General features: G+C 39.6%; 3 protein-coding genes across 4 annotated transcripts in view; 2 read left to right on the plus strand and 1 right to left on the minus strand.

The window, feature by feature from the left end:
* Positions 1-24,288, minus strand: part of LOC125716238 (regulator of G-protein signaling 4-like) — a 327,463-nt gene that overhangs the window by 297,542 nt on the left and 5,633 nt on the right. The window lies entirely within an intron of this gene.
* On the plus strand, positions 363-2,500 carry LOC125716240 (regulator of G-protein signaling 16-like). The gene is made up of 5 exons (XM_048988358.1): positions 363-479; positions 773-856; positions 1,045-1,106; positions 1,523-1,689; positions 1,829-2,500. Exons 1-5 carry the CDS (start codon positions 436-438, stop codon positions 2,024-2,026), a joined length of 555 nt encoding a protein of 184 aa, XP_048844315.1. The 5' UTR covers positions 363-435; the 3' UTR covers positions 2,027-2,500.
* Positions 13,368-23,217, plus strand: LOC125716242 (regulator of G-protein signaling 5-like). Its single transcript, XM_048988359.1, has 5 exons — positions 13,368-13,526; positions 14,390-14,503; positions 17,362-17,423; positions 18,774-18,940; positions 20,038-23,217. The coding sequence occupies exons 1-5, from the start codon at positions 13,483-13,485 to the stop codon at positions 20,197-20,199; spliced, it is 549 nt and encodes a 182-aa protein (XP_048844316.1). The 5' UTR covers positions 13,368-13,482; the 3' UTR covers positions 20,200-23,217.

Consider the following 24,288-nt stretch of genomic DNA (forward strand, 5'->3'; position numbering starts at 1 on the left):
GACGCATGCATGTCTGACAGAATACATCAAACGATTTATTGAGCCACTTTTTTTTTTTACTTGTCTTTTTTTCCTCTCTTCATGAGATTTTTGATAAATCCATGATTTACTCATATCACGGAATGGCGGAGCGAGAGTATTATCATACTCATTACCATACTGTTTTACTGGAAAAACAAAAAAAACATTTTCCTGTGACAAAAAAAACAAAAAGATTTCCAGAGAAACGGACCAGACAGGCCACAGAAGGCTAAAGAGTATGACAGTTTCCCTCCTACTGAGAGTCTCTCATTGGCTGAGCTGGCCGATGATGTCAGAGAAGCTGCTGCATAAAAGGCCCTGGCTCGCAGGCTCAAGGCACAGTCTGCTGATGCAGCCACTCCAGCTGTGTATTGCCGAATAATCACACAGAGGCTTCAAAGCTCACCGCCCGTCATGTGCAGAGGACACTCCTTCCTGCCTGCTGTCTGCTTGGAGAGGTGCGTTTCTTTGTTTTTGCCCATGGAAATTTCCTGCGTGATTTCAAGGCTTTCAAGGATTTCCATTTAACCTTTCACAGTGAATTGCTAGACTGCCGACTAATTCTTTAGCTAACAAAATAGCAGTATTAAGGACAGAGGAAAGATGTATATCCTGAACAGTACTCTTGAATTGATATTTGTATTTTATATCTATAGTACGATTTTATAAAGCATGTATCTATTGAAATGACATATAGCAAATATGGTGATGTAATGATTGCATGTAATCTATTTGAATTCCTTTTTTTCAGAGCTAAGGAAGTCAAAGTACTGTTTTCCAGTTTTCTTCACAGAGCTGTGAATCCTAGTTCTTTACACAAAACAGTCAAACTAAGGTAAGGACATTCCGTTACATAAGATATATCTCTATGAACAATGAGGCCTGCCTTTATATTTACTGTTTCAGTGTTATCCCTCATCAAAATGCACTAAACTGCTCCTGCTGTGACATTTGCATGCAGTGTCGTATTTGTAAATCGCATCTCGTTATTATGTGAATGTAACTGGCTGGTTTCTCCATCAGCTTGCCTACCTCAGACGAAATGAAATGGAGAGAATCCTTTGACAAGCTGCTTTCCAGCAAAAGTAAGTGTGACCTCTGCCCCCCCCCCCCCATCTTCACAGCAGGGAGTTAGTGACATACCTCAAAGTCATTTCCAACCTCATACAGTAATGATGTAGACTTGGGCTGAAATGAAGGTTGAAGGAGCATAATCAAGTTATGACACAGCTAATGGAAACGCATTTCCTGTGCGAGGGTCGAGGCTAGTGGTTCAGTCATGAGTCCCCACGATAGCCTATGGCGGCAGGGAAAACGAGAAACCCTTTGGGTTTAATATCCAGATCTCATAAAACATGGGGCCTAGCTACAAGCATGAAACACACTTTTTTGTTAAACAGCCAAGCATAGAGATATTGTTTTCTACTGAATGTAGTCTTGACATTGGTTAATCTACCGCATCATAATCTTTATTTGTTTATCATTATTATTATTTTAACAGATGGTCTAGCAGCTTTTCAAGCTTTCTTGGTCACAGAGTTCAGTGAAGAAAATATCGCCTTCTACCTCGCTTGTGAAGACTACAAAAGCACAAAGTCGTCCGCCAAGTTACCGGAAAAAGCCAAGAAAATCTTCGAAGAATTTATCGAAAACGATGCACCGAGAGAAGTAAGTTAAGATTCACATAATGTTTTAGTCGGCCTTAATATCCCAGATAACAGGATAGCTAAGGAGCCCTGTATTCGGATATGGCAGGTGCCTAACAGCCCAGGGATTGAACCCAGCATTTTCTTGTCCTCTTTCCCAGGTTAACATTGACCATGAAACCAGAGATATCACTAAGAAGAATCTGGAGCAGCCCACTCTGTCCTGCTTCAGCTTGGCACAGGATAAGATTTACACCCTCATGGAAAAGGACAGTTACCCACGCTTCCTGAAGTCCGCAGCCTATCAGCAGCTGACTGGACGACTCGCAAACAAAATCAGCCAGCAGGGGGAGCTGTGACAGGAAGACGGGCAGTCCTGGGACCAAAGGACGTGATTAATCTGAAGGATACAACACTGTGGCCAGCTGATCTCTGCTAGCGGTTCGAAAGAGACATCAGCGGAGTCCTGAAGCTGTTTATTACTGAAACACGATGTGAAACGTCTCTTAAAAGGCCAATGAAGGAGAAAAGGAGTCTGAAAAACTCAGAAGGGATGGACACTAGTTGAGTCATACATCATTCATGCTGAACGTATCAATGCTGGAAAACTTGACTGTTTTGCACAAAGCTAAATCAACAGAATGCTACTATCTTGAACATTTTACAATAATTGCAATGTTTTTAATGATAATTTATTTATGTATTTATTTATTTACCATACAGTGCTCCAAAGAGATATCAGGCTACAAGATGTACTGTTTATGTGTGTGTTCGTTGAATTATTTTTGTACAAACTTGAAAAATAGCAAAAGCTATTAAAAAGTTGAAAATTCTCCTCTCTTGTGAAGTTTGGCTTTGGGACGCAGATGGTGCCATCATCTGGGCAAAGGCAAGGCATAACAGACCCACTGGTGTGATCCTGAAAGCAATTGACCAATGAAAAAAGGCCGGGGGGGGGGGGGGGGGGGGTGGTTCTCAAACCCAGTCCTCAGGCCCCACTGCCCTGCTTGTTTTCCTGCTATCCCTGCCCCACACACAAGTCCCTTCTGATTGGCTGAACAGACCTGATCCAGGTAATCAGAAGTCTGTAGGGCAGGGATAGCTGGAAAACAAGCAGTGCAGTGGGGCCCGAGGCCCGAGTTTGAGAACCACCGGCTTAAAGTCACACATCATGCACATTTAATAACATACATGCGTAATAAATCCTAAGCCTAGCTGTATATTGTGAAGTCCACAGGGAACTCCCTGTTAGAGGAGATCCCAGTTTGTCTGGGAAATGGGATCTATCAACAACCCAGACATATACACAGGCGATATACGTACACTAATGTTGAGGCTGCACCAGTGTCCTCTTTGTGAATTTTCATGAACGCAAGGTAGTGCGAGAAATAACCCTAAATACTATTATTTAGAATAATCACTGTAATCCAAGCAAATTCTACAACAGTGCTTGTCAATCCGGGCCACATTTTTAACTCCCTCCGGATCAGGGAGTTGGGAGAGAGCAAAAGCGTGGTCCGTGTGGGGGGTCCCCATGAACCGGGTACAGAAACACTGTTCTACAAACCCATCGGTCAGGCAATAGCTAAAACAATTACACAAATCTGTCGCTGCCGGTCAGTATGCAGGCAGCTACAGCCTTACACGTCATGCCTGTGTTCTCCACACCAAACCATATACGTCTGCTATCTGTAGGTTCAGTGACTCATCCCAGCCGACAGAGCAATGGCGTTTGGTCCGCTCAAGCATTGACCTTCAAGAGGTGCCTGCATCTCTTGTCAGTAAAAGGAAAATACGTGTGACAAAAGCAGATGTAACACGTCAAGAATTTTTCCAACTAGGGGCTGGTTTTCGATAAAAATAAGTTCAATGTAAAAAATAAGAATAAATATGTCCATGTTGATAGGTGTTGATCTCTGCCAATCTTTTTTATTATTAATAATACATTTGAAACATCTTTTCAATCTACTTGCTATATAGTTATATTGCACCATGAGAACATATAGTACATTACAGGTGGAGAACGGTGATTTGCAAGCTCTGTGATGGAGTATTTTTTTCATGGTCAACAATGGAGAGATTAGGCCTTTATTACATATTCCCTTTCTTGCTCAGTTCCAGATGTGTCACAGAATAGGATTCGCATTCAGCTTGAACAGTCACATCTGCATTAGTATGTAACGAAGCGCACGTATTTGCTCCCTTCAGTCAGTTCACAGAAAGAGGCGGTTTATGGTTCCGGAACTGCCCATCTGAGACAAGGAGGACATTATTAAAAATCAAATGTCCCAACACTGCCACCTGGTGTGACTGGGAGATGCTGCACCAAAAAGTTTCGTCCCTTGCCATTTCGCAGCTTCCCTTTGCTTTCCGGAACCGCGACTCCTACGTCAGTTTCCTGAAGACGTAAATCAGCAATTAAATCGCTGACCCGCGGAAATGGACTTGCTTAATAATGTTTGCAGCGAGTGATTAAGCGTGTTCAATTGCATTGCGTTATCCGGCTCAAAAAAAAAATAAACGGGAATTATGTGATGCGTGCCAGCCGTCATGCCGATGGCATGGATAGGCACTGACTTCCAGGAAAAATCCTCAGTTGACGTGTACGATTTAGATTAATTATTTGTCTTCATTGCACGATAGAGATCACTTAAGTCATATTTTTTTAATTATATGGAAAGCAGGGCGGGGCTTAGTAGTTAGTACTGAAGCGTCACACCTCCAGGGTGCTGTACACCTCCAGGGTGCTGTACTTCCTGGAATGACTGCCCGGCTCACCATGTCCCTGCACTGAATAAGCAGTTATACTCAGCAGATTGGGGACACTCAAATGCGTTAAGGTCTGTAGATTTGTTTTACCGTACAATGTCAAGTGCACCCACAGATACTAGACAGCAGAGAGCACTCTAGACTTCTCCTTTGGTAACTGAACTCTTTTGTCGATGGATTTTCTTTGTTACTGGGCTTCAGAGTGCCTTTACGGCTGCAGGTCATATTGTGACTCTGGCTGCACCGCAGTTGGCCTTAATGGATGAATCAGATAGATAGTCTGCTTGATAAGTGCAGGTACTGCCTCAGATGCCTTTTACACCAAACACGGGTAGACGCAGCAACTCTAGTAACCTTATGTATGTGAATCGGCACCAGAAGGGAGGAGGAATCAGACAGACATTGTTATATATTGTTGCACCAGTCATTGCGGAAACATGGTACAATAGCTCATTTTTCAAGTTCAGTAAAACTGAAGAGATTCTTTATGCATCATTGAGAAAAAAAAGACTTTTTTTCTGTAAAAACTATAGATTTTTTTGTAATCCAGTCCCCTCAGATAAAGGAAAAAGACTTGACGTGATGGTTAAGTCAATACTGGTAAATAATTGCTGAATGAGAGCTACTGAGTATTTACAATAGTACGCTAACACATGTGCTGTCAAAGAAAGTGCATGATTCAGGGGGTCCTGTAGAGTATAGCTTTCAATGCGGGGCCCGGCCCCGGTTCTTGAGGTCCTGAAGGTTTCAGCGAGTACATATCACGGTTTAGTGCTCGCTTTCATGCAGGTGAGATGCCTTAACGTCCCTTTGAAGCGATTCAGGCGAAAAAGTGTTCCGGGTACGAGCCTTTTTATGGCAGTCTGAGATTTCCTCAGTCTCTGTTACCAGATAACGTGAAGCAAATATCCCAGGACAATGGTGGCAGTCACATCATATCCGACGACATACCGTATCTTACAAGTCCGAAGCCCCCGCCCCCCCCCATCACTACCCCTCCCCATTTCCTATTTTTCCCCAAAAATATTTTCCATGAACATTCACTACTGTATATGACATTGACGGTATGTTATCACAACAAGTTCTGGGTGTCCCACTGGGGGATCTATGTGTCCTAACCACGGGTCAATGGTCCTCCCTGATTAGTTCATTCGTCTGCAACAGTAGAATGGGATCGACATCCTTTGTGCAAGGCGTGGGAAACACCAGGGGCCTTGCTTCTGCTGGAGAAGGAAAACTGTACAAACCAATAGCTCCCATTTAATAAAAACTGAAATCAGTTCTATTCTGTCAGCTCTCCAGTCTTGTCCAGCAAATGTCTTCTTTTAAAACGAGCTAAATGCTCTGTCAGTGATTTTTCTCACTGTTGATGTTTTGGCATTAGTTCCATTTAGATTAATATGGAATAGCTTTTGATGCTATTTTGAATGTTTTTTTTTTTCATACGTTCTTTACTTTTAAGCTGTTCTCCATGATGTACATTTATTTACTCGTTTAGATTACATGCCACATAAACACATTGCTGGAACATGCCAAGGGAAAGGAGCTGCTACGTCCTACTTTTGGAACACAAAAAAAAAACTTGAATTAGTTACCATGGTATATTTCATAATGTTTGCCTATATTGCAAAAGAAGAATAGAAATGTAATTCAAGGGAATCAATCAGATTCACAATACAGTTATAAGGTATCAGTACGTCATACTGTATATATTCAATTAAAACTAAATTCACCCATTATACATTCCAATTTAATCTACATTTTTCAGAGGCAGTGCTTAATCATTCATATGTGTAAGATACTCTGTATCTGATCAGATCATGAGGTTCTTCCTACAAAGAGTTTTCTCCATGCAAATACGAAAATTCTGTAGGCCACCATCCACGTCCCGGTTGAACTATTGCTCCTTATGTAAAAAGTCCTCCAGTGTTTTTAAAAAAGGTCATTGCACTCAGTCCAAGAAGAATCTGCCTCTGGGAAGATTATTTGTTATTTAGATGCTATGCTCTGAATGTGCTGTTTCATGATGCGAAGAAATGCTACGTTCTGTCGCCATGGCATGAAGCGATGGGTAAAAGATGGCAGTAATGTCTATGACTGGTGTGCATTTCAGATTTAATAAGTTTGGGATTTACAGCCAGTAAAGAAACTGCCAAGTGAGGGGAGGGCAGAGCTGAGAATGACAAAACTGAGGTAAAGTTAGCAAACAAGTCAGCTATAGCAAGCAGCAACTTTTTTATTTGCTATTTCTCCAAATATGAGCACGGATATAGACATTTTTTGGCTTTAGTATATATCCTGTGTGGCTCCTCTTTGGGTTACAGGCAGGAGCAAAGCTTGGGGTCTGAGCACAGGCCATTTTTCAGGGTTCATGGCCTTGGTCGAGCACCCAACAGTGTTAAAATCAAACAGTGTTATAATGACATTACTGACTCTGGGATTTGAGCCTATAACCTTCTGGTCATAGCCACAAATCAGTCCTATCTTATGCTGAATGTAACGTTGGGGATGATAGATGTGTGTGGCCAGTTTAATCAGGCTAATTTCCACCTGTAACCTTTTCCATTAACTATGTGCAATTGACTGAACAAGCGTCTTCTGCAAAATAAATCGACAATCAGGCCTCATACAAATCTTCGTAATCAACATGGCCTGTTTCTCATTTTCTACATTCTTCCGCCGTGATTAAAGAGGTACTCTTGGCCGTTCCTGGAGTAATTACCTTTTGTTGCTTGCTATCAAAAAATCGTCTATTTATGATGGTGGTGCAGAACATTATGTCCGACAGCGACACAATAAATGGGCTGGCCTGCATAATGCATTTGAATTTTTGAGTGGATTTTTTGTTCCGTTTTGATGAAAGGTGCCACAGGTGATTTTCATTTTATGTGATGGCTTTATATTTTTAAAATGCTTTTCTTGTACAGATGTAGCACAGTTTCTAAGTGGTCAGCTGTCTACTCATAGCATCAAGCACCAGGATTTCTATTCCCCTTGTCTTAAAATTCTGACTTCGAAAAAGTGAATCGCAATATCCTTTTGTAATGTTTTGGTCCTTAGTGCTTGTGTTGACTGGAATAGTCTTCCCATGTCTGCAATCTTGGTATGAAAAGCATCAAGTAATTTGTGAAAGTATCGTTTCGACTAACAAACACTTCTGGAACATTTGTAAACGGCCTTCTCTCTTAAGTATTCCTACCAGTAGAACATAAACCCGTGATTATGGGTCATTGAACAGCTTTTTTATAAAATGGTGCACCGTAAATGTGTAAGCGTGCGTGTGAGTGTGCGCGCCCTGCGGTGTGTTGGCGCCCACCCAGGGTTGGTTCCTGCCTGGCTCCGGGCCCCCCGCCACCCCAGTTGGGATTAAGTTTCAGAAAATGGATGCATGGATGGCTGCACCATAATATTTTTTTCTGCATCTGAATGCATGAATGCTGTATAAATTATTAACATGCATACTTAACTCGATGTAAAAATGGTTTGAGGTAGAGGTTTGATTTAAGAGACATTTTGCTCCAAAATGTGAAAGAAGTTACATGCAGAAACCTTTATTTTGTTTGGTCTTTCCATTGAGGCTAGGGATTATGTAGGGCAGTACATATGGGGACAAATGTTCCTGCATGTTTTCTTCAGTGTGAAGAGAGAACATTTTCAGCCAAAAAATCAGCGACAGCTCAAACAAAAGATGACTTTAGCTTGGCAGGTTATTGCTCAGCTTTTTAAGGGATTCTGTTATGTAGTGAAATTTATGACACTCTCCACAAGAATTAAACAAAAATCAACCCCAGACGGCTCTCTCATCCCAGTCGACCTTCCGGATCCATCTATTTTCCAATTGTTTCTCATGGTCGGGATCACAGGGCAGCCTGAAGCTCGTCCCAGACAGGGCAGAGCACAAGCCAGGGGTACAAGCTGGAAACGAGGCCAGTTCATCATGGAGAACATACACATTATCACCGATTTTTAGAGGCCAGTTCGTGAGGCAGTTTTCAGTGGGACAGGGAGAGTATGGTTTAAATACAAAATGATCAACACCTTTTACTATCACCAGTCCCACCCCCGAAGACTTTTGGCCTGCTGTCGCCACCCCTAGTCCGACAATCTTTATTGTGAATTTGATTCATGACTTATTGATCATGGAATAATCTGGATGTCAGGGTCCTCATCCATCAAGCCCTGCCCGTCCCCTCCCCACTTGGCCAGCAGGTGTCACTGGTCATCCTGTCCTCCTCTCTGTCTCATGCCTCTCAGCCTTTCGGTCCCTAGTGTATTGTCCTTGTTCCCCACACCGCCACATAGCTCTCGAGGCTAGTTCCACACCAACCCCATCTGTGTAATTACTTATTTGGTTTTCTGTTCCCCAGTGTGTTGGTGTATTTTCTATCTTAGGTTTGTCCTCAATGTGTTCTGGTTTCATATTGTACTTTTGTTTTGTGTTTATTTTCTTAGTGTAGTATTTCCCAGTGTTTCCTTCGCTGCAGGTCTGTAGTTCCTTAGTTCTGTGCTTGCTAATTAAGTTCCTCCACCTGTTGCTTGTTACCCTGTGTTCTTCTTGATTGGCTGCGGTGGTACTGTAATGTGTCATTCCTGCTCCCTTGTGAGACAATAATCTGTTTGTATTTAAATGCCTGTTATCTTCCTTTGTTGGTTGTTTTGGGTCGTGCTGTGTGCTGGTCCCTACTTGTAGTATGCTATGATTTCTTTAGGCTTGTTCTTGTTTTCCCTGTTTGCCTTTTGACCTCCCGTGGTCTCTCTTCTCTTGTGCCGTCCCCAGTGTGTTCAGTTTGTTTTGGAGCTGCGCTGGGGTCGTGGCCACTTTCCTGCCTGGCCCAATGTCCGTACCAGTGGCCCCTGAGGCTAAACCACTTGAGATCTTGAGCACCAAACCACTGTGCCACCTAGCCTGCTGACATAATCAGGGCCAGAACGTCTGTCTTTCGTTCAAAAAAGCAACAAAACCAAACTACCCAAGGGTCTCTAATATTAAATTATATTCTGTCTTGTGTTCCTATTTTAATGTCTGAGCATTTCTCAGTAGGTCACATAGTTTTTTTTCTAGCAGCATGGCGGCAAAAAGAATGAAAAACAATGATGTTACGATCTGCACTGACTTGTCCAGCATTGCACTTGTGTTTGTCATACCCGGGGTTATTATAGCTAACAAACACTGAGACGAAAACTAAAAGTAAATTCAGCTTCGTCTTCGCTTCATTGTTGCCCCCTTGATTTCCACTGTGGTTACAATTTACGCCACACTGTACCCTGCTGCCTCTGCTATTTTTACACATTCGTGTTCACGGCAAAGATAAAGGATCCCAAAAATGATAAAAATTCGCAATCTAGAGAGGAGAGGATAATCTTTTCTTAAAATATGAGACTATTGTTAAATGGAAAGCAGTCTGCCACTGAATCCATGTATTTTGAGTGTTTTTAGTGTATTAAAATTTGTTTCAGGATTCTGTTAATGCTTTGTAATTGTTTGATTTCTATTTAGCTTTTTCATGTGCAGCGTGAAAAGCAGCGAAAGCATGCAAGTGACTAACAGAGTAACTAAATAAAAACTAAACTACAACTAGAATTTTTCATAAGATAAAAATGAAACTGAAACTGAATAGAAAACTAAATAAAAAGAAAACCCTGAAAACTGTAATAGCCCTGGTCATATTACCACTATGCCAACCAACCCCCCCGTGGCACAGAAATTACACCCAGTTCCCTGAATAAATGTAACAATAATAACTTCAAACATGAATTAGCTAATTGGTGTTAAGTGTATGGATGGACGGATGGATGGATGGATGGACACAAGGGCATAACTTTGGGTTGAGCATTGGGGTGTTGAGATTTCCACCCATTAAAGGGGGTCCAGGGGGATGTATTGGCTGGATTTGATTATTGGGGGGGGTTTACATCCCCCCCTCCACCTCATAATTCACACCCATGGATGGATGGATGGATGATGGATATTCTGATGTTTAAAATACGCGTGTATAACTTGTCTGATGGAAATCTTGAATGTCGTATTATTTGTTCTTTCTGTAGAAAAGTCAACAGTTGGAGTGGAATTTTAATTAAATCAAACAACACTTTGGTCTTGTGATGCATTCTTCCACCATTAATGAAGATTATCTTAAAAGCTTTAGCAAATAAACAGATTAATATAAACTATTTTAATGGGCTGTGGGAAGGTACAATTAATTTCCTTTTGACTCCAGAGTCACATTTCTCTCCTTTTAAGAGTGGATACTCTAAGCATTACATTCTAGTTTTTAGATTTTAGCATTTAGTAAATGCATTTTCTTATTTATTCATTTATTTATTTATTTATTTATTTATTTAGTCGATTGCTCACTGTTTTTTCAGTTAATGTAAAATAAAATGAAATCAACACTGAATTATGCAACTGTATGTCTCTAACAAATCAAATAAAATAATTTTTAAAAGTTTTATATCTGAAGGTTGTATTGATTGATTACATGGAACACTAATATAAATTTTTGGTCTTGTTTAGTACTTTATTTTATGTTTGAGGTGAGAACTGCTCATAGATGGCAGACTGAATGGTTACCAGACATTTATCGTTCTCACTTGTTAAAGTTATACATATGTATACAGTAGTTACGGCATTGGCAATGTCAATATGACTCTATGACAGCTATTTAAGAGCAGCTTATAATTTTAAGACTCTCGGGTCGTTTACCTTGCTGTAAAACAATTAAATGGCACAATTTTTTGTTTCTCCCCATAAGGAAATATATTTTTATACATAGGTAGAAAATTATCCACCTGCAAAAGTATGTTGAATAATATAATCTGAAAACAATGCATCACCATAGCCAAGGGTGGTTTTGCTATAAACAGTGTATTGTAATTCGAAACAGCATGCCAAAATTAAACAAATCTGTTCATCAAACAGTTGTTTAGACAAAAGAGCATAGCTCTGAGGCTGATCTAAAAGAATGCCATTGTTCAATACCAGTGGCTTCTAATTTTCCATTTCGTCTAGTCAGAGACTTGCAAGGATTGTGCAATTCCCTGCTTAAAATATTTGTGTACTGGTTGTAATTGCTGACTTTACTCATGGGAGTAAACTATGAGGCGGTGTGGGGTGGGGGGGGGGTGTAATTCTCCCCAAAATGAAAACTGGTCTAAACAACCTCCCTTCCACAAAACAGGTGGAGACCTCAACTCAGAGTTAAAACCCTTCACTTTACTTGCTGGGAAATGTTTGCAAAATGGTCACAGGTTTAATAAATAGGAAACTGATCTCGATCTCATCACTTCAACCTGTGCTAACACATCAAAATCCAAGAATTATCCTCCTTAAGCTCCTGTAAAATCCACCTACCACTTATATCATCCCTGTTTATTGAGAAACAAATACAGGTATCCCCGTTTAAGGTCCGCATTACCCTCTGCAAAACAGGACGGTGAACGATTTGGTCGTTGATCAAATATTACCATCAACAATACAAATGTTAACTATTACAAATATAAATACAAGTAAAATTGATGACATCATCAGATATTAAGTGCTATCAGTAAACAGAGCAGAACGGGAATATTCCATCTATAGTAAAAAGGTACAATTGTCTACAAGTAGGCAAACATGGTTTTCAACAGATGGCAGCAATATAGTGTATCTGTTTTTTATTTATTCGAGTGATTGCACAAAGTTTAGTACAAACTACTGTTCATTAGAAAACATCCATCCATCCATCCTTACAATCCTTTATCCAGCAAAAGGTAGCAGTAAGCTTGGAGCTTCTGCCTGGAAACATATGGCAGAAGGCAGGAGACACCCTGGATGGGATGCCATTGCATTACAGGAGACATTGTGGCTTATATAAACATAAGAATTTGCTTAAGCACATATCCTTTGGACTGTGGGAGGAAACTGGAGCACCTGCAGTAAAGATGGGGAGGATTTTCAAACGCCATATGTGTACTGTTACGTCCTACCTGCCATGTCCACCTGACCCTCCTGTCTCCTCCCTAGCATGAGCCTAACAGGCCACACCTGTTCTCATTCCTAACTCCCATGTTAATCACTCCCAGCTGCCTCTTGTTAGCTTCCTTGTTTGTTCTGTATATACATGCTTCCCAGTCATGTGTTCCCCAGTCCAGCCAATGACATCACTCCTTCTGTCAGTCTGGTCTGTTCCTGTTTCAGCACTCTCTATTTGATCTGGTTTATTTCCAGTCCCCATTTGTTTAAGTTTAATAAAACCTCCTTTGTTTCGCCAAACGCCAGTCCTCGAGTCCTTCGTCCCTCATAGCGTGACACATACAGACCATCAGATCTGGGAATCAAACTTACATCACCGGTGGTCTGAGCCTATAGAGATACCCAGTGAGTCACTATGCCCTTATCCAAATGCTCTCAGAGAAGTACGCAGATTGTAACTGTTCACATGCTTGATGTGACTCATATAAATAAATGTTCTTGGGTTTATGAGGTTAACCGTAAGTTAATATAAATTAAAGATTTTTTTGGCTCATTGGTCGTTTACCCTAAAATGTAAGACAGCGTCAACAATGTCTGTCCCCTGAGGACGGATCCAACAGAGTATGTGTTACAAGTAAAATCTGGGAACGGAACATAAGTGGGTTAATTAATGACCAGATAATTGTTAACATTCAGGTACTACAGCAAATGATGCCTGTGAATATTGGGAAACAGTGGTAATGGACGAATACGCTTCACAACAGATGATGAGATCTCAAGAGGGGCATCGCTGTCTTACCGTAATTACATGTGATTTTTGTTTGTAAGCCCATAAGATTTTGTGATAAATCTGCAGTGATGTTAGCATCAGAGTGCTGGCCAGCTTCCTTCCCCCTAAGCTATTTAAATTTGTCTCTGCCTTTAATTAAATCCTTCGGTTTCATTGGTTGAGCCACTGGCACTGAGCCAGCGAGCAGCCACTATATATAATGGCAAGAGCTGTAAGTCTGAAACAAAACACTCGCGCTAAACTGATTTTTTTTTCCCCTCTGGTTCTGAAAGAACTTTGAACATCACGGGAGAAAGTTTCGGAAAATGTGTAAAGGATTAGCGGCTTTGCCCCAAACATGTCTGGAGAGGTGAGACTCTTTTTTGGTTATCCCGGTCAACATTTCAGTCTGACAAAAATCTTCAAACAAGCTTCATATATTAATGTGCTCTGCTGCTGTATAGATAAAGACTTTATCTTTTGCTTATTTTCATTTGGTGAGTCTAGTTTTTGTCTGTTGCTACACACCGTTTTTCTTTATTTGTTCATTTTCCTCAGTTTGCTCATAAGCTTTGTTGTGTGAATGGTTTTTAATCGTAGAAGTTAGAAAAGGCTATAATCTCTGGAGGAGCTGGAAAGAATATAACAGAACACACACACACACATACATGCATACATACAATCTGAAACGTTACATGCATATAGTTTAGATTTCTATTGTGTTTGTGATTATTCCAGAACTTGGATAATATAAAAGAAATCTGGAATTGAAATTCAGGCGAAAGAGACACAGGCATTAATACACTGTAAAAGTATACAAAGAACTTACAAATTATTATTTTTTTATGTCAACATTTTAATTTAACGTTAAAATGTTTACAGTGTCATGTACTAAATATTATAATCAGATCATTGAGTTTGGTTGATTCTATTCTTTGTTTAGTAATAGAAGATAAAAAGATGTTTTACATTTTATAATTTAAAAACTAGCTAATGTGTGGTGTCGTGTATAAAATGTTTATTGGATATGCTCTATTCAGTGCCTATTAAATGATTAAGAGTTTTAATGAAACCGCTTGGGTAAAGACTCTTTTTACTTGCCTGTCAAATGTACATATATCAGAAGCCAAATGGACTTTGAACTGCTACAGCAATAAAACGTAATAAAATATTACAGCCTTATAATATTTGCCTTAGAGCAGCAATCGCTTAATTCCCATTTGTACCACCCAGGGCTAAAGAGATCAAGACTAAATTGGGAACTCTGCTCCAGAAGCCTGAGAATGGCATCGACCTCATCATCCCCTACGCGGAGAAGGTGGAGAAGAAGCCGGAGAAGCTTCAGAAGTACGTGTGAAGCTGCCGCCACAACGCGGAAACACGCATTGCGCAAGGCGGGCCACCAGATAACACGCAGCCGCGGAGGAAAGAGGGTGTTTCAGAGCCAAGCCAACTTGCTGAACCGTCTGTGTTAGGGAGCCAGGCACAGGATGACCGGACAGGGTATTTTTGCCGCTGCCCCACGCTATGTTTTGTTGCTGATTTTTGTGCCTGGGAAGGATTATTTTCTCATTATATATATAAAACGATATCCTATCATTGTGCGACAATCAAAAAACAACATTTGTACTGCTACCCGTATTTCCGAAAAAAAGAAATCTAATTTTAGGATAGAAGGGTTTGATTGAGATGAATTTATAGTCATGGTTCAAAAGTCACCGTACTGACGTCCCAAAACCATTATTAGAAGCTTCTACGAGGCCCAGTAGGTGTGCAGGCGGTTATGGTTAACTTCTTTTATAAATAGTTCAGTGAATCACCTTGTGGTTTACTACATCAGCTGAGCCGAAATCACACATGTATATATTCATCGGTGCATCTATCTCACTCGCTGAAAAAACGGCTTGTGCTGGTAGCTCGTTTTGGCTGGTCTAAGATGGTCACGCCAGCTGGTCAGCTATCATAAACTGGTCAAGCAGTCGAAGCTCAGGCTCAGCTACATCTTGGATTGGATCTTTCCATTGCAGTCAGTTTAGTGAAATCCCTTGCATTTGCTGTTGGCCACGTTAGACTAATTTACAATCAATAAATTTCGATAAATAAATATGTGCGTAAACTGAGCACCTCAGATATTCCCATCATGTCAGCTATACAGCCAAACATTACATGCTTGCATGCATTGCATAATTTTTCCTCAAAACAATTCAACAGAAATAGAGGCATATGTTATCATAGAAATTCTTTAATTTTAATATTAATGTAATGCAGTATTTACTAAATTTGCAGTGGAAAGATTTACGGTGTTGCAATATTCAGTATCTTGGGTCCTTAATTGAGTAATTATAAATAAATACTGTTTTCAATCATTTTTAAATGAAATAATGAATTTATTTGTTTAGGGTTTAAGTTCTAGTGTTGATTTGTTGATTTGTAGTCCAAATATTACGAGAATTTCTGTTGAGGATAAAGTATTTGTGGCGGGTAAAGGGGACACATCCGCTGTGGGCTCAACCTGAATGTCAGAGACCCGCTAACAGAAGATCCAACCAGTGGGATTTTATTTTGTCCGATAGTATGAGAAAGAGCGAAAAACCTGGGACAACGTGGTTTTTGTGAAAGGTTTGAGGACGTTAAACAAGGCTCAATGTCCAGAGATGAGTTCACAAAAAAAAAAACTGTTCAAACTTTAGATAGAGGGAAAACCAGAGGCTCTGAAGTACCTTTCTTGACCTTCCAATAAAACTTAATATTTTCCACAACCAACCACTCTGATTCCGGTGCTGTTAAATTAAGTGCTTTTACTAGTGTGTAATGCATCCTAAAGGGGTACCGTGGTGAGAGAGGAGATCTTTTATACTCTGTAGTGTGATGGAAGTGATTGTATCTGGTTCTGAAGCAGTATGAGATGTTACATTCACGGTCTACAAACTAGAGAAATGTGGCCATTAGTAACAGTAACTGAGTGACTGCAAAGCTTAAATATGATTATTGTTACTGACATATTAGTTCTACACTAGAAAAAAAGGTACCAATTTGACCTTTGCTTGTGATGGGGCTGTACCCTCAAGGGTACACCTTTAAGGTACAGAAATGGACTGAGGAACATTTTTGTACCATTGGGAAGCACAGTAATGTGATTTGTACCCTGGGGATGTACAACCCGCCCTCCCCCCATAGCTGTAGGTGAAATTGTACCTTTTAAGCTACAGAAATTGACTCTGAGGAACCACTAGGGGTACATTAATGTTGTTTAGACCTTGGGGAGTCTATTTCTGAACCTTAAGGTACCGAAATGTAAGGTATAGTCCCAATGACAAGCAAAGGTACAAACTGGTACCCTTTTTGTAGATTTATATTAAATTCACTTTAGATTGGGACTGGTTGACCGTGTAAATTATTTTGGCTTCTCTGCCTTGCATTATTGTACATAATGGCAGACATTATACAACTATGAAGATTTAGTCTATTTTGAGACATGAAACCCTACTTAAAAAGAATGTAGCCTGTTAGCAATTTCCTGTGCATTAACCAAAATATGTCCAACAAAGTATAGAAGACTGGGTTTTTGTTTTTTAAATGTGTGGTTTCTAGTTTTTGCCCAAGAGAACTTTTGTTTTTAATCTTTTTTGAAGTCCTATACAATCCAAAAAGGACTCTTTTCAATCTGGAACCACTGTTTATGGAAATTTTGCAGTACAGGGATAAAGCAGGCATCGGCAACCTGTCCATACACAAGCAAACCTGTCCATGGCAAAACGTTTTGGATCCCTGAGACTATAGGATCATATCAGAAACGTTAAAAGCGTCTCTGAAATAAGCTGGTGCGCTAATTCGAGTTGTTATTCATTTTAATGTAAACAATTTCATGAACAGTCCCATTTTTGAAGCGTCGAACAAACACTAGCAATCAAAATCCATTTTCGGTTGGGTTTTAAAAATGTATGATTGTTCCCTATTAACTGAACTCAACTGCTTCAACAGGAGCCTTAGGTAAATTTAAGAAATAATAATTTTTGCCTTTGGTTAAATGAAACAATTGTTTGTTTTGCTACATTATAACATTTGACATATTGTGAATTATACTGTCCTTTGTGTTGCACATCACCTGCATAAATGGTTACTTTGTAGGAAAAAAAGAAACAATAAAATCAAGGTCATGTGAAAGTGACTGCTCTGACGCTGACGGTCTGGTGTTCATTTTTAAGGCCGGCCGTTGAAGAAGCAGCACAGTGGCGTGAATCCCTGGACCGAGTCCTGATAAACAGCTGTAAGTGACATTCATCTAAGCTGGAAGCATGTCGATGCATGTGAAACTGATGCCAATGAACAAAGCAGTCATCATTTTTAAAGTCATCCAGATTAAACTCTGTCAAGCATTAAAATGATAAGTACAAGGTTATAGTTCCTCAAGGTTATTGGTTTGTGGAACTCTGAAGTGACTCGCTATATGTCTTTCTGTGGTAAGCGATGATTTCATTGGCATATGTTCAGTGTGCATATGTTTTTATAATGGGACACTCTGTCAGGAAGCCTTTTCATACAAACCTAAGCCTTCTGTGACATATAAAGATGCTAAGGATGTACATGGACAAATCTTGAATTGCTATGTTTAAAACAAACATATGGCCTTTGTGAGAACGGGCTTGGACCCAACTTTCATGCGAAAAATGCACACAGCCATTAGCATGACTAAACACTGAAGAATCTCAAGACAAATGGTCTTATCATTAGCCATATCATGCTAAAATAGAATATATATATATATATATATATATATATATATATATATATATATATATATGTGTGTGTGTGTGTGTGTGTATAAATATATGTATAAATGCCCATCTCTCACATCATAGGCTAAGATCATAATTCTTGAGTTTAAAATTAAGTTGTTACATTCATTGATTTTTCAAATGTAGTGCAGATTTTTATTTATTGACTTATTTTATGCAAATAATAGTGGAATAGTGTAGTTATATATTTTTTTCTCCTTCAAGAACTAAGAACTTGAATACTTTAAGTCAAATGGGATGCAGTTACACTGCATTGTAATTTTTTTATTTTCACAAAATGTTTTTTTTTTTCCCGAACTTGCATACTGGATGAGCCACTGCCAGCTGATGTATAATATCTTGCAAAAATGTTTGTTTGTAGGATTTTTTTTTCATCCGCAGGGAAAATTCTTTTCAGAAGTCATATATAATATTTCATTTTTATTCTTTTGATAACTGCGAAAATAAACAAACAGAATATGTAGCCTTAAACTGCTTTCTTGGGAAATGCATGTTTTTTCACTGCCAGTGGATTTTTACTATAAGAACATAAGAAATTTACAAACGAGAGGAGGCCATTCGGCCCATCGAGCTTTAAAATTCAATTCTCAAACATATCAATTTATTAAGTTTTAGGATACACCAAAGAGCTGTTTGGATTACGCCAGCGACAGTGTGCATTTCCCCCAAGGCAGGACAGCTGAACTGAGCTGGCCAGCCACACAGATTCTTTAAGTGGAACAGTTTGTCACGTCCTGCTCCTGCCAAGATTAGTCAGTCCTGACTGATTTCTGCATGTCAGAGAGGGAGAGAATGCATTTTCCATATGCTCTCCTTCACAGATGGGCTGGCCACTTTCAGAAGCTTCCTGAGGTCTGAGTTCAGCGAGGAGAACATTGAGTTCTGGGTGGCTTGCGAGGACTTCAAGAAGACCAAGTCCCCAGTGAAAATGGCAATTAAGGCCAAGAAGATCTATGAGGAGTTCATTCAGACTGAGGCTCCCAGAGAGGTTTGAGTTTTTCTCAGCCCAGATTGTTTGCATGCTGCGCTGACAGCTTCAAACACTATGATTGATGACTAGCTGGTGAATAATGCTCACCGGTTTGTAATGAAAATCAGTAAGACCGAGAGACAGATGTGTGGGAATGTGTGGCTCGGCAGGTTGGGAATCTGTGCCAGATGGTCACCAGTTAAAATCTTGTGGTTGGCAAACTGGTTTCACCATTGGGCCCTTGAGCAAGGCCCTTAACACCATTGGCTGTAGGCCCACGCTTTTTACAATGACACCTACTTTACACAAAGAAACTAATCTGGGCTGTGACCGAGTCACAACGGTACGTTATGCCGACTGGGGAGTGGGCAAAGCCGAGGGTCTGATTGTAACGATCAACTGGGAGTATGTTAAAGATTGATGTGTTGATCGCGGTCGATCGGTTGGCAACCAGTGCTGACCCTCCTTTGTCAATGGTATATCCCTTTGGATAAAAGAACATGCTAAATATATTATCGTAAATATTGTCCAGCTAAGCCTTCAGTATCGTGGGGTTAGGGGCACAGGGCCTCCGCAATCTGGAAAAACATGAAATATTTTGCTCCCCTTGGCCATCGGAGCGAAGTAAAGCTGAAAGATTCAAGAAACGCGAGATGCAAACGTCACTGCGAGATCAGTACGAGATCTCACGCGAGAGGATGCTATAAACATGCCTAGGGTCTGCCAAACCAGCACCGAACATACATTTTACGGATTTATGAGTTACTGAACATTTCGCATGTCGTCTGCAGCTTTTATAAAAACTCCCACAAACCTCCCGTTTAGTTTCTTATGCCAACCGCACGAGAGTAGCGATGCAGAACAGTGACATCCATCCCACGATGATGGAATTTAACTGCAGTTAATGTGAAGAAATATTTTCACGGGTCGATGAAGGTTTTGTAAGCGGGAAATGTGCCGGTTGTGCCATTTGATAATACTGTATATTCATTCTTTGCACAAGAGAAGTAGGAAAACTTTTCTAAGCGACAAGCCTGGAAAGAGACAAATGGAACTTTGGTGCAAGTTCTTCACTGACCATGCATGTCTTCCTACTGTGTGTCTTGTATGTGCAGGTGAACATTGACCATTTCACCAAGGCTATGACTCTGAGGAACCTGGTGGAGCTCTCCTCCACCACCTTTGACCTGGCCCAGAAGCGTGTCTATGCCCTCATGGAAAGGGATTCCTTTGGCAGGTTTCTGAGATCTGACCAGTACCAGGAACTGATCAAGTAATCACTGAAGACATCACAAGTGATGCCCTGTGGTCAAGTTTAACGCTGAGTGCTAAAACCTCTATGACGAAAATTGAATTTGAATTTCAGATCAAGGAAAGCACCAATTATTTAATTGAAGCTCAGTAAATATTTTATTAATTGAATAATTGAGAAATACATTTTACAAAAATTCCTCCTAAAACACCAAAAAGGTCCTTAACATTTAAAAATATCACCTGAATGGGTAAAAATAAGCAAACAAATAAAAATAAAGGGATACCAGGTATGTAGAACTAACATTAGCTCTGAGCATTTATATACGTCATAGCCCATAGCATTATATAGAATTAACCAAAGATTTGAAACTTTTATTGCCTGTTCCATGCCCTGAATTTTCAGGTTCAATATTGTAGACTGAAATAATAATTCTACCAACTTTCCTAACCTACTTTTTTATCTTAGATGCAAGTAGCTTCATATAGGACAAGCAAGTGCATTTAACGTTGTGCAATGACAAAGCGCTTTGAGTCAATTATAACCAAAAACATCAGGTTCAGGTACAGGTTCAGCACACAGGTTTATTTTTGTTGAGACTTGATGCTTTTTGCCTAAAAAACAAACAAACTGAGTCATAGCCGTTTCAAACCTCATGTGTTTTTCTATTAACTCCAGCTGGCACAGATAAAAAGACACACTAATTTGTTATGACTGCATTCAGAGCTCACAGAAACGCAATCACATGTTCTTACATCATTGGCTCTGAAAACAAAAACATTAATTTGAATTTGTCTACGTCAAAAACTCAAGGGAGCATTTTTATTAAGGGCGTACATTTCGGTATGGACTGTATTGTCCCTAACAATATTGTGGGAGTACCTTGTGTGGTCAGGGGAGTGACTCCGGCTCAGGGCTGATTTGGTCCCTAACGATGTTCGAACCAAATCTACGTCCAGGGCCGCACCCAGCTATGAGGTCAATGAGGTCCGGACCTCGGTAATTTTTATAAAGCTAAAAATATCATTTGAAGCTAAATATTCACCTGAATAAAAAATTAGGCTCACTAACGTTTCACATAACTAATTTATTTTGAAAAATAAACAGCTTATAAAGGGAACAGTATCGATAATGTGATTGATGAGACCCACCCATCACCCACCCTAAGGTCCCGGACCTCACTATTTTTCAAACGCTGGCTACAGCCCCTGCCTATACCCTTGCTTTTTATTCTTAATAACTCACGCTAAAAGCAAACTTCTCCTTGAATTTTTGTCACAAGTACAGTGGAGTACTAAACTAATGGTTTATTCAATTGTAATCATGTCAGTGTAAGTTGCTATGGTGGAAATCACAAAGAGTGGATCTCAGTAAAAAGTTGAACGGTGTTCCAGAGAGATTAGTTAAAACCATTATGATTAGCAGCTTCAGTGTAATGCCTCTACTGTAAAAGAGTCCTGAGGACTTGGTGGGTCACAGTTCAGTAAGAAACATCGTACATTTTAATGCATGTGTTTAGACGTAAGCTAATTAAATTAATTCAACATTCAAATTAAGTTTATTGTTCATTTTTTACCACACAAATACTGTCACTATACAAAGCCTAATTGTATTAGCATAGTTATTTTCACAATATCATAATGCACTTATATAATATTTGCATTTAATTGCACAATATTACTCTAGTAACCATTATTACTCAGGAGGCAATTGTATTATCTCCATATATTGCAATTTTATTACAGATAGTTGCAACCAATAATCATTTGTGTCTATCTGTATTCTATCGAAAACTATGTTCTGGTCCTCTGTCCTGCCTGTTGTCATCCAGTAAAATGCTGTTATCGTTACATTTTCATCATAAGGTTTACAGCCTTATATAGCACTCAGATATTTAGCACTGTGCTAAGTCCTTATCTTGCCCAAAGATAATTAGAAGCCACTGCAGGTCAGATGAAGGATGGAGGTTTTGTCTTTATTCAAACTTTCTGCTTTGAATTTTGCAACTTTTCTCTATCTGAAAATTTTTTAAAAATCTAAATAACATAATTCCCTGCTGCATGAGGAATCCGGTACTCAATAGTGTTACTTACAAATGTTCACATTTTCTAATTAAAACAATTCTATTCCTAAAAACGCGACCTCCAAGACCATTCATAAGGACTTACTACCAGTGCAAAAATTACATATATTTGGCATATATGCAGTATATATATGTATATCTATACATATATATGTATATGTATATATATGTGCATGTATTTCCTGTAGCCCACAATATAAAGATGAATTAATACATGAAAATCTTCAAGATGTTTTTATTTTTTACATGTAAATGTGTTCAGATTTAGCACTTAAGTTATTTTTACTGATGTAATTCTGTTTTCGAATTGTTCCCAGGATAGAGAAATGAAGAACAAGGCATATATATATAGATATAGATAAATATAGATAAAGCAAATAATTTGGATAATTATTTGTCATCTTTTCTTGTGCTGAAGGCGATTTATGTTCATTTCCCTCAAAAGGCCATTGTTGTTCAAAAATGATTGAATACTCTGAAAAAATAATCATGAACATAAATAAGTTTTACTCGAAGGTGTGAGGCCATGTACTTCAAGGGATCTTCCCTAGGATCACTGCATAATGATGGATGGATGGACGGACGGATGGATGGATGAATGGATGGGAATTTAAATTGACCAGTGTCACCAATTCTACCATGAGAGGTTTGGGGACTTTTATGTTGTGCTTTTCCCAGGACAAAGACAGGTTGGTGGAGCCAGTATAAATGAAAGCTGGTGAGTGTGGACATGAAAGGGGCATTTTGCCAACATAAACACGTACCGGGATGCACCTGCGTACATGTGCTGAAGATCAAACACTGGGACCCTCTCCGGAGGACAAGGCAACACACGGAGCAAAAGGAATTTCTCGGATTTTCAGTCACTGCTGTTATCTAAAGATGGCGCCCTGCTTGTTTCATTTGTAGACTGTTTATTGTCTTTCAGTTTAATTCATGGGTTTTAGTAATCATAATTTACATTTTTAAAAAATATATTAATAAAGTTCCAAAACAAAACATTTCTGAAACCAAAATAAAGTTTTCCCCTAACTTTGGGTTGAGCATTGAGGCGGTTGAGGTCTCCTCCCTTTAAATTAGGTCCAGGGGGTTGTATTGACTGGATTTAATTATTGGGGGGGGGGGGTGTTACAACGCATCCACCCCCCCATAATTTACACCCATGGTTAAATGCAAATATACAGCAAAAAAAAAACAAACGCCCAAAGGTACCCATCAAGCACATAAATACAAGCTATTCTGTATCATTCAAGCCAAATCCTACGTTACTGGACAGGCACTAAAGACTTCATTGCAGCCGACTGCCCCAATGACGTTTCAATAAGGAAACCGCTTCATCAATATGACAGTGAACTTTATAAGGCAGGGGAACCTAAAACATCAAAAAACTTTTTTTTTCTTCCCCTTAGAACAAATTGTCAAGTCGGCTCTATGAAAATATATTTTTTTTTTTTACTAGCGTACCCTGGATAAAATGTAGATATAATTATTCCGTCGCCATGCTGACCATCGGCGAGTCCAGGAGCGAGTGGAAATCAGCTGAGGTAATTAAAGCAGAGCTTAGCGCTGGGTGTGATGAGCGTGATCGTCCCGCCGGCCCCCTTTCAAAGCGGCGAGGGCATAACGGTCCAGCTGGTGCTCTCCGCACTCCTGTATCACGTGTGATTTATGTGCTGGTGAGTCAGTCGCACCACGCAGGGACACATGTGCTCACTGAAGCCTTATACAGGAAACACCAGGTCACACTATATATTCTTCCCTGTAGTACATTTATCCGCAATATTTTAATTGTCTTATTCTGGTTATTTATATATTTTGGTTTACAGTGTGTCAGTTTTGGTTTATTTTTTGTACTGTCTTTGCATGACTTTATGTTGTGTTTTACGTGCTACTCTGGAGTCACAAATTTATGCTTGGGTTCCATAAAGTCCATCCATCCATCCATCTGTCTATCTGTGTGTCTCTCTCTCACTCTATTGATCTATCTAATCTATTTTTTCCTTTTCTCCTAAAAGCTTGTTTTCCTATGGT

The sequence above is a fragment of the Brienomyrus brachyistius genome, chromosome 21 (assembly GCF_023856365.1).
Source record: "Brienomyrus brachyistius isolate T26 chromosome 21, BBRACH_0.4, whole genome shotgun sequence".
NCBI lineage: Eukaryota > Metazoa > Chordata > Actinopteri > Osteoglossiformes > Mormyridae > Brienomyrus > Brienomyrus brachyistius.

Excerpts from the sequence above, each read along its gene's own strand:
- LOC125716240 (XM_048988358.1), top strand. The coding sequence starts at position 436 with ATGTGCAGAGGACACTCCTTCCTGCCTGCTGTCTGCTTGGAGAG. Across the intron at positions 480-772 it reads CCTGCTGTCTGCTTGGAGAG|AGCTAAGGAAGTCAAAGTAC; the intron begins GTGCGTTTCTTT and ends CCTTTTTTTCAG. Across the intron at positions 1,107-1,522 it reads CAAGCTGCTTTCCAGCAAAA|ATGGTCTAGCAGCTTTTCAA; the intron begins GTAAGTGTGACC and ends TTATTTTAACAG.
- LOC125716242 (XM_048988359.1), top strand. The coding sequence starts at position 13,483 with ATGTGTAAAGGATTAGCGGCTTTGCCCCAAACATGTCTGGAGAG. Across the intron at positions 14,504-17,361 it reads AAGCCGGAGAAGCTTCAGAA|GCCGGCCGTTGAAGAAGCAG; the intron begins GTACGTGTGAAG and ends TTCATTTTTAAG. Across the intron at positions 17,424-18,773 it reads CCGAGTCCTGATAAACAGCT|ATGGGCTGGCCACTTTCAGA; the intron begins GTAAGTGACATT and ends TCTCCTTCACAG.